This window comes from Podarcis filfolensis, assembly GCF_964270895.1.
Source record: "Podarcis filfolensis genome assembly, chromosome: 9".
Lineage (NCBI taxonomy): Eukaryota > Metazoa > Chordata > Lepidosauria > Squamata > Lacertidae > Podarcis > Podarcis filfolensis.
Genome location: NC_139610.1, coordinates 74,687,604 through 74,702,053, shown reverse-complemented (window position 1 = coordinate 74,702,053; position 14,450 = coordinate 74,687,604). Strand labels below are relative to the sequence as shown.

The 14,450-nt window shown below is 42.4% G+C and overlaps 1 protein-coding gene across 4 annotated transcripts in view; it reads right to left on the bottom strand.

The window, feature by feature from the left end:
* LOC310742314 (uncharacterized protein) overlaps nucleotides 1–14,007 on the bottom strand; it is a 54,920-nt gene extending 40,913 nt beyond the window's left edge. Inside the window, exons 1-5 of one of the 4 annotated variants that reach the window (XM_083571608.1) lie at nucleotides 13,902–14,007; nucleotides 11,699–11,791; nucleotides 7,300–7,398; nucleotides 6,352–6,462; nucleotides 2,408–2,506 (exon numbers count right to left, since the gene is read on the bottom strand). In XM_083571608.1, coding sequence (XP_083427734.1) covers nucleotides 2,408–2,506; nucleotides 6,352–6,462; nucleotides 7,300–7,398; nucleotides 11,699–11,783 — 394 coding nt within the window. In that variant the 5' untranslated portion in view covers nucleotides 11,784–11,791; nucleotides 13,902–14,007. Of the gene's footprint in view, nucleotides 1–2,407; nucleotides 2,507–6,351; nucleotides 6,463–7,299; nucleotides 7,399–11,698; nucleotides 11,792–13,143; nucleotides 13,482–13,640; nucleotides 13,863–13,901 lie in introns of those variants that run through there. The other 3 variants (XM_083571609.1, XM_083571606.1, XM_083571607.1) reach the window with 3 other exon arrangements.
* Nucleotides 14,008–14,450: the final 443 nt, after the last annotated feature.

Here is a 14,450-nt window from a genome sequence, read left to right as displayed (position 1 = left end):
GGATGGAGGCTCATAACATTATACAGGAGGCAGCAACGAAAACCATCCCAATGAAAAGGAAATGCAAGAAAGCAAAGTGGCTGTCCAACGAGGCCTTACAAATAGCGGGGGAGAGAAGGCAAGCAAAATGCAAGGGAGATAGTGAAAGATACAGGAAATTGAATGCAGATTTCTAAAAAAATAGCAAGGAGAGACAAGAAGGCCTTCTTAAACGACCAATGCAAAGAAATAGAGGGAAACAATAGAATGGGAAAAACCAGAGATCTGTTCAAGAAAATTGGAGATATGAAAGGAACATTTCGTACAAAGATGACCATAATAAAGGACAAAAGTGGTAAGGACCTAACAGAAGCAGAAGACATCAAGAGGTGGCAAGAATACACAGAGGAATTATACCAGAAAGATATGGCTGTCTCGTACACCCCAGGTAGTGGGGTTGCTGAGCTTGAGCCAGACATCCTGGAGAGTGAAGTCAAATGGGCCTTAGAAAGCACTGCTAATAATAAGGCCAGTGGAAGTGATGATATTCCAGCTGAACTATTTAAAATCTTAAAAGATGATGCTGTTAAGGTGCTACACTCAATATGCCAGCAAGATTGGAAAACTCAGCAGTGGCCAGAGGATTGGAGAAGATCAGTCTACATCCCCATCCCAAAGAAGGGCAGTGCCAAAGAATGCTCCAACTACCGCACAATTGCACTCATTTCACACGCTAGCAAGGTTATGCTTAAAATTCTACAAGACAGGCTTAAGCTGTATGTGGACAGAGAACTCCCAGAAGTGCAAGCTGGATTTCAAAGGGACAGAGGAACCAGAGACCAAATTGCAAACATGTGCTGGATTATGGAGAAAGCTAGAGAGTTCCAGAAAGACATCTACTTCTGCTTCATTGACTATGCAAAAGCCTTTGACTTTGTCGACCACAGCAAACCATGGCAAGTTCGTAAAGAAATGGGAGTGCCTGATCACCTCATCTGTCTCCTGAGAAATATCTATGTGGGACAAGAAGCTACAGTTAGAACTGGATATGGAACAACTGATTGGTTCAAAATTGGGAAAGGAGTACAACAAGGCTGTATATTGTCTCCCTGCTTATTTAACTTATATGCAGAAATCATCATGCGAAAAGCTGGGCTGGATGAATCCCAAACTGGAATTAAGATCTCAGATATGCAGATGACACAACCTTGATGGCAGAAAGGGAGGAGGAATTAAAGAACCTTTTAATGAGGGTGAAAGAGGAGAGCGCAAAATATGGTCTGAAGCTCAACATCAAAAAAACGAAAATCATGGCCACTGGGCCCATCACCTCCTGGCAAATAGAAGGGGAAGAAATGGAAGCAGTGAGAGATTTTACTTTCTTGGGCTCCATGATCACTGCAGATGGTGACAGCAGTCACGAAATTAAAAGAAGCCTGCTTCTTGGGAGAAAAGCAATGACAAACCTAGACAGCATCTTAAAAAGCAGAGACATCACCTTGCCAACAACGGTCCGTATAGTAAAAGCTATGGTTTTCCCAGTAGTGATGTATGGAAGTGAGAGCTGGACCATAAAGAAGGCTGATCGCCAAAGACTCTTGAGAGTCCCATGGAGTGCAAGAAGATCAAACCTATCCATTCTGAAGGAAATCAGCCCTGAGTGCTCACTTGAAGGACAGATCCTGAAGCTGAGACTCCAATACTTTGGCCACCTCATGAGAAGAGAAGACTCCCTAGAAAAGACCCTGGTGTTGGGAAAGATGGAGGGCACAAGGAGAAGGGGACGACAGTGGACGAGATAGCTGGACAATGTTCTTGAAGCTGCAAACATGAGTTTGACCAAACTGCGGGAGGCAGTGGAAGATAGGAGTGCCTGGCGTGTTCTGGTCCATGGGGTCATGAAGATTCAGACATGACTAAATGACTAAACAACGACAACAACATTATGCTTTGTGAGATCTAAGAAAATAGAGGCGCCAAAACTCTTTTTCTGATTAATATTGTGTTGCATTCCACATAATTCTAAGGAGGACAGTGCAGGAATTTCTCCTTGTACAATGCAATCTTCAGCCCCTTTCCCTCCAATCTGTTCCCCACCCTGCAGAGCAGCTTTGGTGATGGCAAGCAGGGAGAAGTGGGGGCAAAGTTCCCTTGTGCTAGTGCTAAAATCTTGCAGTAGTATAAACATTGTGAATTACAGTTTGATGGGGAAGAACAGCATTTCTAGTGGGGAGATGTGAGAATCACAACCATCTGCTTTTCTTCCTGCTGAGCAATGAAATGTGATAAACTCTATTGGGTGATGAGTTTCATTGAATAAATGTATTGCTTACACAATATGAATCCCAAAGTGAACTACAGGAATTGAAGCCTGTTTAAATTAAACAAGGTCTAGCAAAAGTGAGGATGTGCATTAAATAATGCTTACCATCCTTGTCTTCATGGATTGTATCAAGCCCAACAACAAAGGTCCGAATGATATCAATTGCCATTTGAAACTCCGCTCTTCTTTTTAGTTCCTTTTGATCTAAGGATGAAGTAGGTAGAAAAGAAATGATTAAATTGTCTGATTAACTGGGGGAGGGGATACTTGGTTTCAAACTGCTTTTAATATTCAATTTAAATTGCTGACTTGTAACGCAGATAAAAAATCAAATCAACAAAACCATGGCTATGACTTTTATTAATATTTTCTGCTCTCAGCCCTTGACAGCGGCTGCCCTGCTGATCTGAAGTCCTGTTTCAATTTGGCCTGTTACTTCTGTCATTAGATGGTTTGGCCTCCCTTTGAGAGCTTTGGATTTTTGGTTGTCTAGATAGACCTTTCCTCTTTGTCCTACAGTCTTGCATTTGCCAGGCTGCCTCATGCTCTGCCACATGCTTAAAATATGCAAATTCTTGGATCATTTTATTCCCTCCACTCGAGATTTGCTTACTTTTGAGTGCCCTTTGAAAATGAATTAGGTGTGCAAATAGGTCAAGGGCTCATCTATCCAGTGCTATTTTTCTACAAAAAGAGGTGCTGGAACTCAGCATGAATGCCTCCCTTCTTCTCTTAAAATGGCCACAACGCCCATCTGAGAGGGGCCAGAAGAGAGTTCTGATTAATTCCAGCTGAAAAAAGTCCTGCATATATCTCGATATTTAGGTAGGCTCTGAACCCACCCAATTGGACATGGCCATATCCTCTGCAGCCTGTTTTCCCCAAGCACTTTCCTTCAGGGGACTGGAGCCCTGGCAGAGGGCAGGCTGGTGAGGATCAGGAATGGGTCCTGCAGTGACGCAATGGCACTCTTTCTCCCCCTGGCACCGCTGTGCCAGCCTCAGTTTCCCTTCCCTCAGATGAATTCCCTCAGATGAATTCCCCCAATGAATCACGAGCAACTGTGGCTTTTACTTTTGGGGAAACAGGTTGCAAACAAACTTTATTACAACAGATGTAAGCAAGGAGTTTTGGTTCTTCTTCCACAGAAATGTAACAAACAGTGAGGTTATTAACTGTGTGATGCTGATGCTTTTTATTAAAACATATACTGTTTCAAGTTATAGGCTGTATGCTATGCAGGCTTAAGGTTACTTCCTTTTACACATCTTTCATAGATCAGACTTCTCCACACACATTTCAGGAAATTAGGATTTTAACTGGACTGTTTCCTTACAGTCCCTCAAATCCTCCTTAGCCTTGGAATCACTATTGCCCTTTCCAGTCAGAGTATCCCCTCTGAGGACCCTTTTTTCCTGTAAACAGCTTGTGAGACTGTGTCTTGTCTATTTTAACAGAGTTCTGCAATTCAGAACCTTAGAGCATATACTGAGAGTTCTCAGCTCTCTTCAGCTCTACCACCTGTCAGAACAAACTCTCCTAACAGAATCCAACTCACAGACTGAATTCCTCTCTCCCACTCCCTCGCTCCACTCCAATTGCCTCCCTTGGAATGCTAGCCAATCAGGCGCTGTTGTTAGTTAAGTGTTTCCTGGCCGGGGGGGGGGGGGGGAACACACTAGATGACTCAACCTGCTCAGAAAAGAAACGTTTCCATCACAGGGCTTTCCCACAAGCAAATGAGGATTAGTTGGGAAAGGGAATTGTCCAGGGTGTCCCAGGGACTTGTGTTATCCTGTGCTTCTGTTCCAAGTGCTGGAACTCACTTATTCAGGGAGAACAAAACAGTGCCATTGCTCTCAGTGGGTGACAGCTGTAACTCACCCCCAGAAATCAAAGAGAGATGAAAGGGGTAAATGGAAGGTGGATCCTGCCATCTCTTTTTGGAAATGCTATTGACATTTAAGCAAAGCACATAATATTAGTTGCAAAGTATGCTAATTATGTACCACGGATCTGAGGGCAATGAAACAATCGTTGAGACAGCTAGAGCGCCGGTGGCGGATAACTCATCCGAATCTGACCGGACACAGGTTAGAGCTCAACGTCGAGCCTACCAAGTGGCGATAGTGACGGCGAAGAGGAATTTCTTCACCGCCTCTATTGCATCTGCAGAAAACAGCAGCAGGAGACTTTTTCAGGTGGTTCACAATTTAGCGGAACCACCTGCAACATCGGGGCCCAGTACGGGCCACATGTTCTCCTGCAATGATTTTGCAAAGTTTTTTGCAGATAAAATCGCTCAGATTCGGGAAGAAGTAGACTCCACCGTGGGAGCAGGGCCGGGGCGGGAGAGTACTAGAGTTCTGTCTAGTCAAGTTGAGTGGGATCAGTTCCAATCTGTTACCTCCGAGGATGTGGACAGGCTGCTTGGACGAGTGAAACCAACCACCTGTCTCCTGGATCCTTGCCCATCCTGGCTTATAAAAGCTAGCCGGGAAGGACTGGGTGATGGGCTTCGTGGGGTGGTGAATGCTTCCCTCCGTGAGGGAGCCTTCCCAGACCCGCTGAAAGAGGCGGTTATTAAACCGCTTCTTAAAAAACCATCTTTAGATGCGGCCATGATGGCCAACTATCGCCCAGTCTCAAATCTTCCATTCTTAGGCAAGGTGATTGAGTGAGCGGTTGCCGAACAACTCCAGGCACGCCTGGAAGAAGCGGACCATTTGGATCCCTTCCAGTCGGGATTCAGGCCTCATCATGGGACTGAAACTGCCTTGGTCGCACTGGTTGATGATCTCCGGCGGGCTAGGGACAAAGGTGAGAGCTGTTTCCTAGTTCTACTGGATCTCTCAGCGGCGTTTGATACTATCGACCATAACATCCTTCTGGACCGTCTTGAGGGGCTGGGAGCTGGGGGCACTGTCACACAGTGGTTCCGCTCCTTCCTCCTGGCCCGTGTTCAGAAAGTGGGGGGGGGAATGAGTGTTCAGACCCCTGGGCTCTCACTTGTGGGGTGCCTCAGGGTTCTGTCCTCTCCCCCATGCTTTTCAACATTTACACGCAGCCGCTGGGAGAGATCATCAGGAGGTTTGGGCTGGGTGTTCATCAGTATGCGGATGATACCCAGCTCTACCTCTCTTTTAAATCAGAACCAGTGAAGGCAGTGAAGGTCCTGTGTGAGTGTCTGGAGGCGGTTGGAGGATGGATGGCGGCTAACAGATTGAGGTTGAATCCTGACAAGACAGAAGTACTGTTTTTGGGGGACAGGAGGCAGGCAGGTGTGGAGGATTCCCTGGTCCTGAATGGGGTAACTGTGCCCCTGAAGGACCAGGTGCGCAGCCTGGGAATCATTTTGGACTCACAGCTGTCCATGGAGGCACAGGTCAAATCTGTGTCCAGGGCAGCTGTTTACCAGCTCCATCTGGTACGTAGGCTGAGACCCTATCTGCCTGCAGACTGTCTTGCCAGAGTGGTGCATGCTCTGGTTATCTCCCGCTTGGACTACTGCAATGCACTCTACGTGGGGCTACCTTTGAAGGTGACTCGGAAACTACAACTAATCCAGATGCGGCAGCTAGGCTGGTGACTGGGGGCGGCCGCCAAGACCATATAACACCGGTCTTGAAAGACCTACATTGACTCCCAGTACGTTTCCGAGCACAATTCAAAGTCTTGGTGCTGACCTTTAAAGCCCTAAACGGCGGTCCAGCGCCGAGGGCCTTCTGGCGGTTCCCTCATTGCGAGAAGCAAAGCTACAGGGAACCAGGCAGAGGGCCTTCTCGGTAGTGGCGCCCACCCTGTGGAACGCCCTTCCAGCAGATGTCAAAGCGATAAACAACTACCTGACATTCAGAAGACATCTTAAGGCAGCCCTGTTCAGGGAAGTTTTTAACGTCTGATATTTTACTGTATTTTTGGTTTCTATGGAAGCCGCCCAGAGTGGCTGGGGAGGCCCAGCCAGATGGGCGGGGTATAAATAATAAATTATTATTATTATTATTATTATTATTATTATTATTATTATTATTATTATTATTATTACTTACATAGAAGGAAAAGCAGCAGTGTCATGGCAGTAAGGATGAAAATCTCAAGTATTATATATCTTTCACCCGTTGGAGATTCTAAGAAGGTAACCATGTCTTGAAAAACAGATGCTTGAAGAAAGAAAATTCTGATTTAGCCATCAGTAGCCGACAGTGTTCTTGAAGCTACCAACATGAGTTTGACCAAACTGCAGGAGGCAGTGGGAGACAGGAGTGCCTGGCGTGCTCTTGTCCATGGGGTTACAAAGAGTCAGACACGACTAAACGACTAAATAGCAACAAGCCAACATACCATTGCCACTCCAGGAAAAAGGGTTTCCATATGCTGTGGTAGCCATCAGGCAGAGACAGTCAACTGTTCAAGAGGTGGTAATCTGGGTGGTTGAGCAGGTGGAGGAAGTAAGGGGAGATACCTTGCTGCTTGAGGAAACTTTTCTGACCAATGTCTGGATCAGAAGACCGTAGCCTTTGATACTAAAGGACTTTCTGCCCACTAGGCAAATGACAAGATGCTCCCTCCAAACACATAATTCCACATACAGAAGCTGGGCTGGACTGGCCATTGGCTGATATTTTGATGCTGCTGATGGGGCAGCAGACTAACTGAGGAGGTGCAGTGCAGCTTGTGTGGTCTACCCATCTCTGCCCACCCCAGCACCTGTTACCTGAGGCAACTGCCTCATTCTTCCTAATGGTAGAGCTATTCCTGGCTGCACACAGTAAAGGAACACCACAGCCAGCAGCAAAGAGTGGGCTGAATCATGGGGTTTCTGTGGGGCTTAGTGGATCTCTGGCACCAAAAGAGCTGTGTGGGCTTTTCTCTGCACTCCTCCCTAGCACAACATGACTGGCTCCACTCCCTGCCTGTCTCTCCATCAACTTCCCTTTCCCATGCATTCCTCTACTTTATGAGAAACCTCATCCCATATGACTGTGCTGTATACAGACCACGAGTTTCAGTTGTTGGTGGTGTTGCTGCTGCTGCTGCTGCTGAATCCTTTCTGGATGCTTCATCAATTCCAGACTTTTCCATCCTCTCAGTTGCATCTGTGAAACAATAAGCTATTATAACGACTATGAACACATTGGTTGGATGGTGGGTGTTTTCCCTTCCAAGCTCAGAGTATTAGTCTCTTGTCAAGCATGAAAGCTCACAAAATTTGCTTTTATTCTCCTGCACTTAATCTCCCTATTACAGGAACATAATTTTTAAAATAGATGCACATCTACAAATGTCAAGGATTTCATCGGTACAAAGTTGAAATGGACAACAACCTCAGGCCAAAAATATGTCTCAATGAGGCATTTCCAACATTAAACTTTGGCGTATATCAGTATGAGACAATCATTTCCTGTAAAGACATCGTTGAGTCCAATATAACTGAAATGTCTTTCTTTTTCTTTTGCTGGATTAGTCTCCATCTTATACCAAAAAGATGTTCCATAAGGAGTCAAAGGTATTGAAAAAATGTTTTAGATAATATAGCATTCTCTCTCTCTCCACATTTTTATTAGTTTTTTTAAACATATCATTTCCAACAATCATTTAACATAAATTCTTATCTTATACAAAGTTTTAGACTTCCATCAACAACCTCTGATGATTTTCCGTTCTTTATCGCTTGTTCTGCATTTCTTAATTTCTCTATTACTCTTAATTATCATTAACTAATAATTCTTTTCATAGTTTTTCTTGCAATATTTCAAATAATCCTCCTTACAGAACTTCTTGCAGTCCTACAAGCATAATCTGTTCATTACAATTGCTTTTCAAATAATATTTAATATTTAATTAAATAATATTTAATATATTTACTGATAATATAGCACATTTTCATTTTGCATTATATTGTTCTCTAAGCTCCTGGACATCTAGTTTATGGAACTTCAGGAAGCATTTGCAAAGAACAGTTATGGGTTTGATTCATATGTTCTCTCTATATTTATTTTATGGGGTAAACCAAATTTGGAGCAATCTTCTTTGTGGAAGAAATGGGTTGATTGTGATATCTGTACATTAGATCAGCTGATAAGATCAGATGGAGAATTTTTGGTTCTGTTTATATTGCAGCTGAAATCTCAGTTACTTGGTGTGTGCTGAAAAGAAATATCTTGCTTCATAACATTTATTGGTGTTTATATATAGACTATCTGCTTTGAGTGCTTTGGCATCTATTGAATATCTGGAGGAAATAATACGATTTCCCCATAGATATCTGGTTGGTCATGGAGTGGTCAGGATACAGTACTGGATGGACTTTTCACATGATCTAGCACTCAGACTCTTCTTATGATTCCAAAAATCAATTGAAAGCAGGGGCCTTCCAGGTCTCTCCATTTGCCCCACCTGTCTGTCAATCAATGTCATATGATGTCACTATTACTTACTGTGCCAAATTACCATGCCTAAAGGTCCAAATGCCTTTCATTTTTGTGTTTGTCCCTTTTCCAGCAGGAACCAGAGCTGTTTTCATTAAGATACCAACCCTCAGGCTGAAAGTGGCTTCCTCACAATACATTACCAGATGTTCACCATTTAATAGATTCTAAGGAGGGGAGACTACCCGTAACTTTCTTTAATAATAATAATAATAATAAATTTTATTTATATCCCGCCCTCCCCAGCCGAAGCCGGGCTCAGGGCGGCTAACAACATTCAAATGTTTAAAATGGTGGAGAACTTTAACTTGCTTGATATATGGAGATTTAAACACCCACTGGATAGAGAAATTACTTTTTTTCAGAACCAAAGCAATCTGCTGGACAAACCAACTTGATATGGATATCTAATGAACTATCATTGAGAAGAAAAAAGGAGAGATACAATCAAGGACATGTTCGGATCACAAACCAGTATTAGAGGAATTGAAAGGTGAAAAAAACCACACACATTTAGGTGGAGATTAAATGATGGACTCCTTGATAGCCAAACAATTTTACACAAAGCTGAAAAAGCTTTGAAAGACTATTTTGAGTTAAACTTAAATCAAGGAGTGGATCTGAAGGTTGTCTGGGATTCAAGTAAAGCGGTAATGTGGGGGTTTTTGATCCAACAAAATGCTTTCCAAAAAAAGATGAGAGAACAAAAACAAACAAACAAATGAGAACTGCTGGAAGAATTGATTAAAAATAAAAAAGAATTGATCAAAAAACCAAGAAAAGATTCAGTAAAGCAAACCATAAAAATGTTATAAACACAATATTTGATGTTGGTAAATCAAGAAATTGAATGGAAGATTAAAATGCTATGGCGGAAATTTTTTTATTTTGCCAGCCAGCCACACAACCTGCTGGCATGGCAGCTAAAGAAAAAACAAGACATGAACTTAATAAATAAATGAAATATAGAAGGGAAAGTTTTAGATAACACAAAACACATAAGAAAGCAATTTGTAAGGTATAATTCAGAACTGTACTGAGCCGGCATAAATAATATTGAAGAATATTTAAAGCAGAATAACTTGCCAAAAATTACAAAAGAGAAACCTAATTCATTTAATGCACCTATAACTATGATGGAGTTACAACAGGCAATTCATCAAGCCAAAATGGGCAAAACGCAGAGGCCAGTTGGGTTACCAGCAAAGTACTATAAGAAACTACAAGATTATCTAGCACAACCACTAAAGATGTAACTAATGAGATATTAAATACAGGGGAAAGTGCCAGGTTCTTGGAAAGATGCTTACATTACACTGATTCCGAAACAAGACACAGATTTATTATGTGTCAAAAATTATAGGCTGGTCTTGGAAATGGCAGTGCGGATTCGATCGCTCTGAAAGGGACTATCAGTCTGAGGCTGGCAGGGGTAAGAGGGGAGAGTGCCAGGGCTAGGCACCCCGCCCTGAAAGCCTCACTCTGGCAGAAGCACCAATCTCCTGCTGCCCTCCTGGAAAACTTGCCAGAAGGCAGTTGGGGGGGGGATGCAGTTGAGAGCACTCACAGCTTTAACACAACCCTACGAGGTATGTTTGGCATGCGTATCTGTGGTATGAGAAGATTAAAGTACATAGAGCTTTCTTAAATCATGTCATAAGAAAATCGGTTTATGAGGTATGGGGAAAATATAGAAATCTACCAGAACAAAAAACACCATGGTGGCTCTCACCATTAGAAGCGATACCCTTAAAAAATTGAATATGAGAAATGACTGGGGAACGTATAAAGAGCTGTTAATGGAAGTAGAATTCCAATCGAAATTGAAGATGTTTGAGGACATAAGAGAATTACTAACTGACTGATTTCAACACCATCAACTAAATTATATATTCAAGATGGACAAAAAGAATGGCTTTTCTAATGGAACCTCTAAATTTGAAAAAGAGCTGTTGGAGAACAAAACAAATTTACTCTCAAGAACGTATAAATTAATACTAGAATGGTATACAAAAGATGATCAGGATAAATCAGCAATGATACACTGGGTGAAAGATTTTGGGTATATTATACAACTTGCAGCATGGGAGAACTTAGGGAATTGGAATTTAAAATTCACAGCATGTTGCACGCTGAAAGGAAATTATACAAAAATGATATATCGTTGGTATTTAACTCCCAGTCAATTAGCAAAAATGTATAAATCAGGGTCAAATATATGTTGGAAATGTAAGGAAAAAGAAGGCACCTTTTATCAAATGTGGTGGACATGTAAGGTAGTAAAAGAATTTTGGGAAATTATAGTTAATGAATTGGGGGGGAGTTTAATTCCCCCCCTAAAAAAACCCCCAAAGCCTTTCTTTTAGGAACTCTAGGTGCCGAAATTCCAAAGGAGCAGAAAAGACTATGTACATGACCACGGCTGCACAGATGTTATTGGCCGAGAAATGGAAAGAAGATGAAGTCCCTACCAGAGAAGAATGGCAGATAAATTTAGTGGATTATGCCGAAATGGCAAAAAAGAACAAAAGAATCAGAAATCAGGAAAATTTTAAGGAATGGGGAAAGTTTATAACCTATCTTTAAAACCATTGTAAACAGCTAAAATTCTTAGTGTGATTGGAATACCACTTGTAGTTTAATGGAGAATTTTGGACATAATAGAAATGTAAAAGATTTTGATTATTATAAAAGATGCAGGAGGAAATGACTAACAATCGGACCCACAAAGGGGAGGAGGGAAGTCCAGGAGATTCTTTGGAATCTTGTTTCTATATTGTATGTTGATATGTGATTGTAAAATTTTACTTTGAAAAACCAAATAAATAAATTTACAAAAGAAACAGAAAATAAACTTTGGAGACCACAAGTTGGACCTGGAAAAGAAGCAGACAGAACCTGTGCATTTCCCATGCATTCCTCTACTTTATGAGAAACCTCATCCCATATGACTGTGCTGTATACAGACCATCAGTTATAGTTGCTGATGGTGCTGCTGCCGATAGTGTTGTAGGCTCTGCGGGCGCTGGCTCTGCGGGCGCTGGCTCCTCCATCCTCTCAGCTAGAATAAGACAACAACAAATGGAGAACAAGATTATTGTAAAGTGGCATCAGTATTAGACCATCCTTTCCCGTAAAGACGTTGTTGAGTCCAATATAACTGAAACGTCTTTTTCTTTTGCTGGATCAATCTGTTTAAACCAAAAGAGATGTTCCACATGGATTCCAAGGCATTTTTAAATTTTTTAGGTAATATAGCACATTCTCATTTTGCATCCTATTCCTCTCTCAACTCCTGGACTTCTAGTTTACAGGACTCCAGTAAGATGTTCACCATTTAATAGATAATGTGGGACCTATGAGGTCTTCAGATGTTCCTGGGTGCCAAATTCCTCCATCACAGGCCTCATGGTCAATGGTTGGGGGTCACGGGAATTGCAGACTAGTAACATCTGGAGGGCCATTTGTTCCCCACCCTTGATGGAAAGTATATACATTTAATTATATCTCTATCTCCTGATCATCATTAAAGAGGAGGAGGAGGAGGAGGAGGAGGAGGAGGAGGAGAAGGAGGAGGAGGAGGAGGAGGAGGAGGAGGAGGAGGAGGAGGAGGAGGAGTTTGGACTTGATATCCCGCCTTTCACTCCCCTTAAGGAGTCTCAAAGTGGCTAACAATCTCCTTTCTCTTCCTCCCCCACAACAAACACTCTGTGAGGTGAGTGAGGCTGAGAGACTTCAGAGAAGTGTGACTAGCCAAGGTCACCCAGCTGCTGCAAGTGGAGGAGCGGGGATGCGAACCCGGTTCACCAGATTACGAGTCCACCGCTCTTAACCATTACACCACTGCTGGCTCTGCCTAGTACTCAATCTTTAATTCAATTAAAGATTGAGTACTAGATCTGATCTCTGTTGGACGCATATAAATCCAATTGAATCTAGCAAGACTTTGGACATGAGTTGGACCTGGAAAAGAAGTAGAGGGGAAGCTATTACCCAGGCTCTCCAAGTGTGTCATTTTGTTTTCTTTTTGCAAAGACCCAGCTTGACATCTGACGCTGTGGCTTAAAGAAAGAAGAAGACTGTTGTCTAATCCCATTTCAAAGCCATCTGATCTAGCAGCCCTTGATATGCAAGTAAATGGGTTTCCCAAAGACTTATATTTTCTGGATCGTGATCCTAGATCTGGATTTACAAACTGGGCCCATGAATCAGAGCAGGGCACCTGTATTGCCAGGGAATAAAACAGAATGTGATGCTCCTGGTTTGCAGTGTAGCTGAAGCTTTAATATAAGGAACCTGGCTGTTGGAGAAGAAGTGAAAGGAACTTCATGGCTTGGCCAGCTATCAAACACCTGCCTGCATGGGGGAAGGAAGGAGGAAGCAGTTGTCTGGGAACAAGGAAAGTAACCTTACATTGACTGAACTGCACAGATAAAGAATGCAAATGAAGGCTCACGCCCACATGTGTCGACTCCCAGGTCAGATCAAAGGATGGGAACGGAATTACATCATGAATTACATCTGTTGTCAGCTTGGCATGAGACCTACACTCTGGACTATATAAGGGCCAGCAGCTGAAGGAGACAGGGAGATCTTGATAGATTGTTCTATGCTCCATTCCAGAATGTGAAGAGAACGACCACCTGCCAGTCTGAAGTGCCCCAGATAAGCCTTCCAGATCTCCATCGGCTGGAGAGACATGAAGAACTAAACCTATTCTAAGGTATTTTGCTTATTGGTTATATTGCTAGCTTTGTAGTTTAGTCCAGTTGCTGCTGGCTTTATATTAGACTCCATTCTAGGTTGCTGATCAATTTCTTTGCTAATGTTTATCAATTAATAAGAGTTTGTCTCTACCTAAGAGTCTGTCAATTCTCTGTCCAGTGGAATCCAAAAAACCTGTTGCTTGCCTGGTTTTTGCTATTGGCCAAACAGCCAGTAGGGGACGCTGGCAAGACAGCACCTGTGCACATCCTTATAATGTTCCACCACTCAGTTTCATTGGATGACCCTGAGTTCTAGTATTTAAAAGAGAAAAACCATCTGTAGTTTATAAAAGCTCCCTATCATTTTCTCTCTTGGTGACCTTTCAGTCCTGGAATGAGTCCCTGCAAATATCATAGCTTGTAAGGAAAGTGTTACACCCCTCAGACCTCTTTCTGTTTGGATACCTTGGTGTTGTCATGAAACAACCTTTTCTCTAATTTCTTCTTAAGGTTGTTTCATCCTCCCACTGGCTAAGAACCACCTCCCTTGTGATGTCAGGCATTCCAGAACTCCTCCCATTTAGGCTATACCATTTCCTGATTGGCTGCTCATTTTATCCAATCAGCATTCCACATAAAGCATAAACCCAGGCAAATGTTGGTTTCAGAGTTGATATCCTACTTATTTTTTCCAAAAGTTATTAGTTTTATTTTTTATTTAGGCCAGGTACATACTTTACCTTCAAAGCATATCCGCCAGAAGAATCCTTACTCCTCATAAACTCTGCTAGTAATATTGGAAAGCTTCCTATCTCAACACTTGTACCAGGAAATATGGCAAAGTGCATTAGTGTAAATCTTCATTTGCAAAGTTAAAGCACAAAGAAAAGGAACAGAAACAGTCAAATTTCAACATTTTTGGTCTACCTTTATTGAATGTATCATCATCAAAACATATATGCCACCAGTGCTATTGTTCCAGAAAAAAGGGTACCAGAACTCACCATGAACACC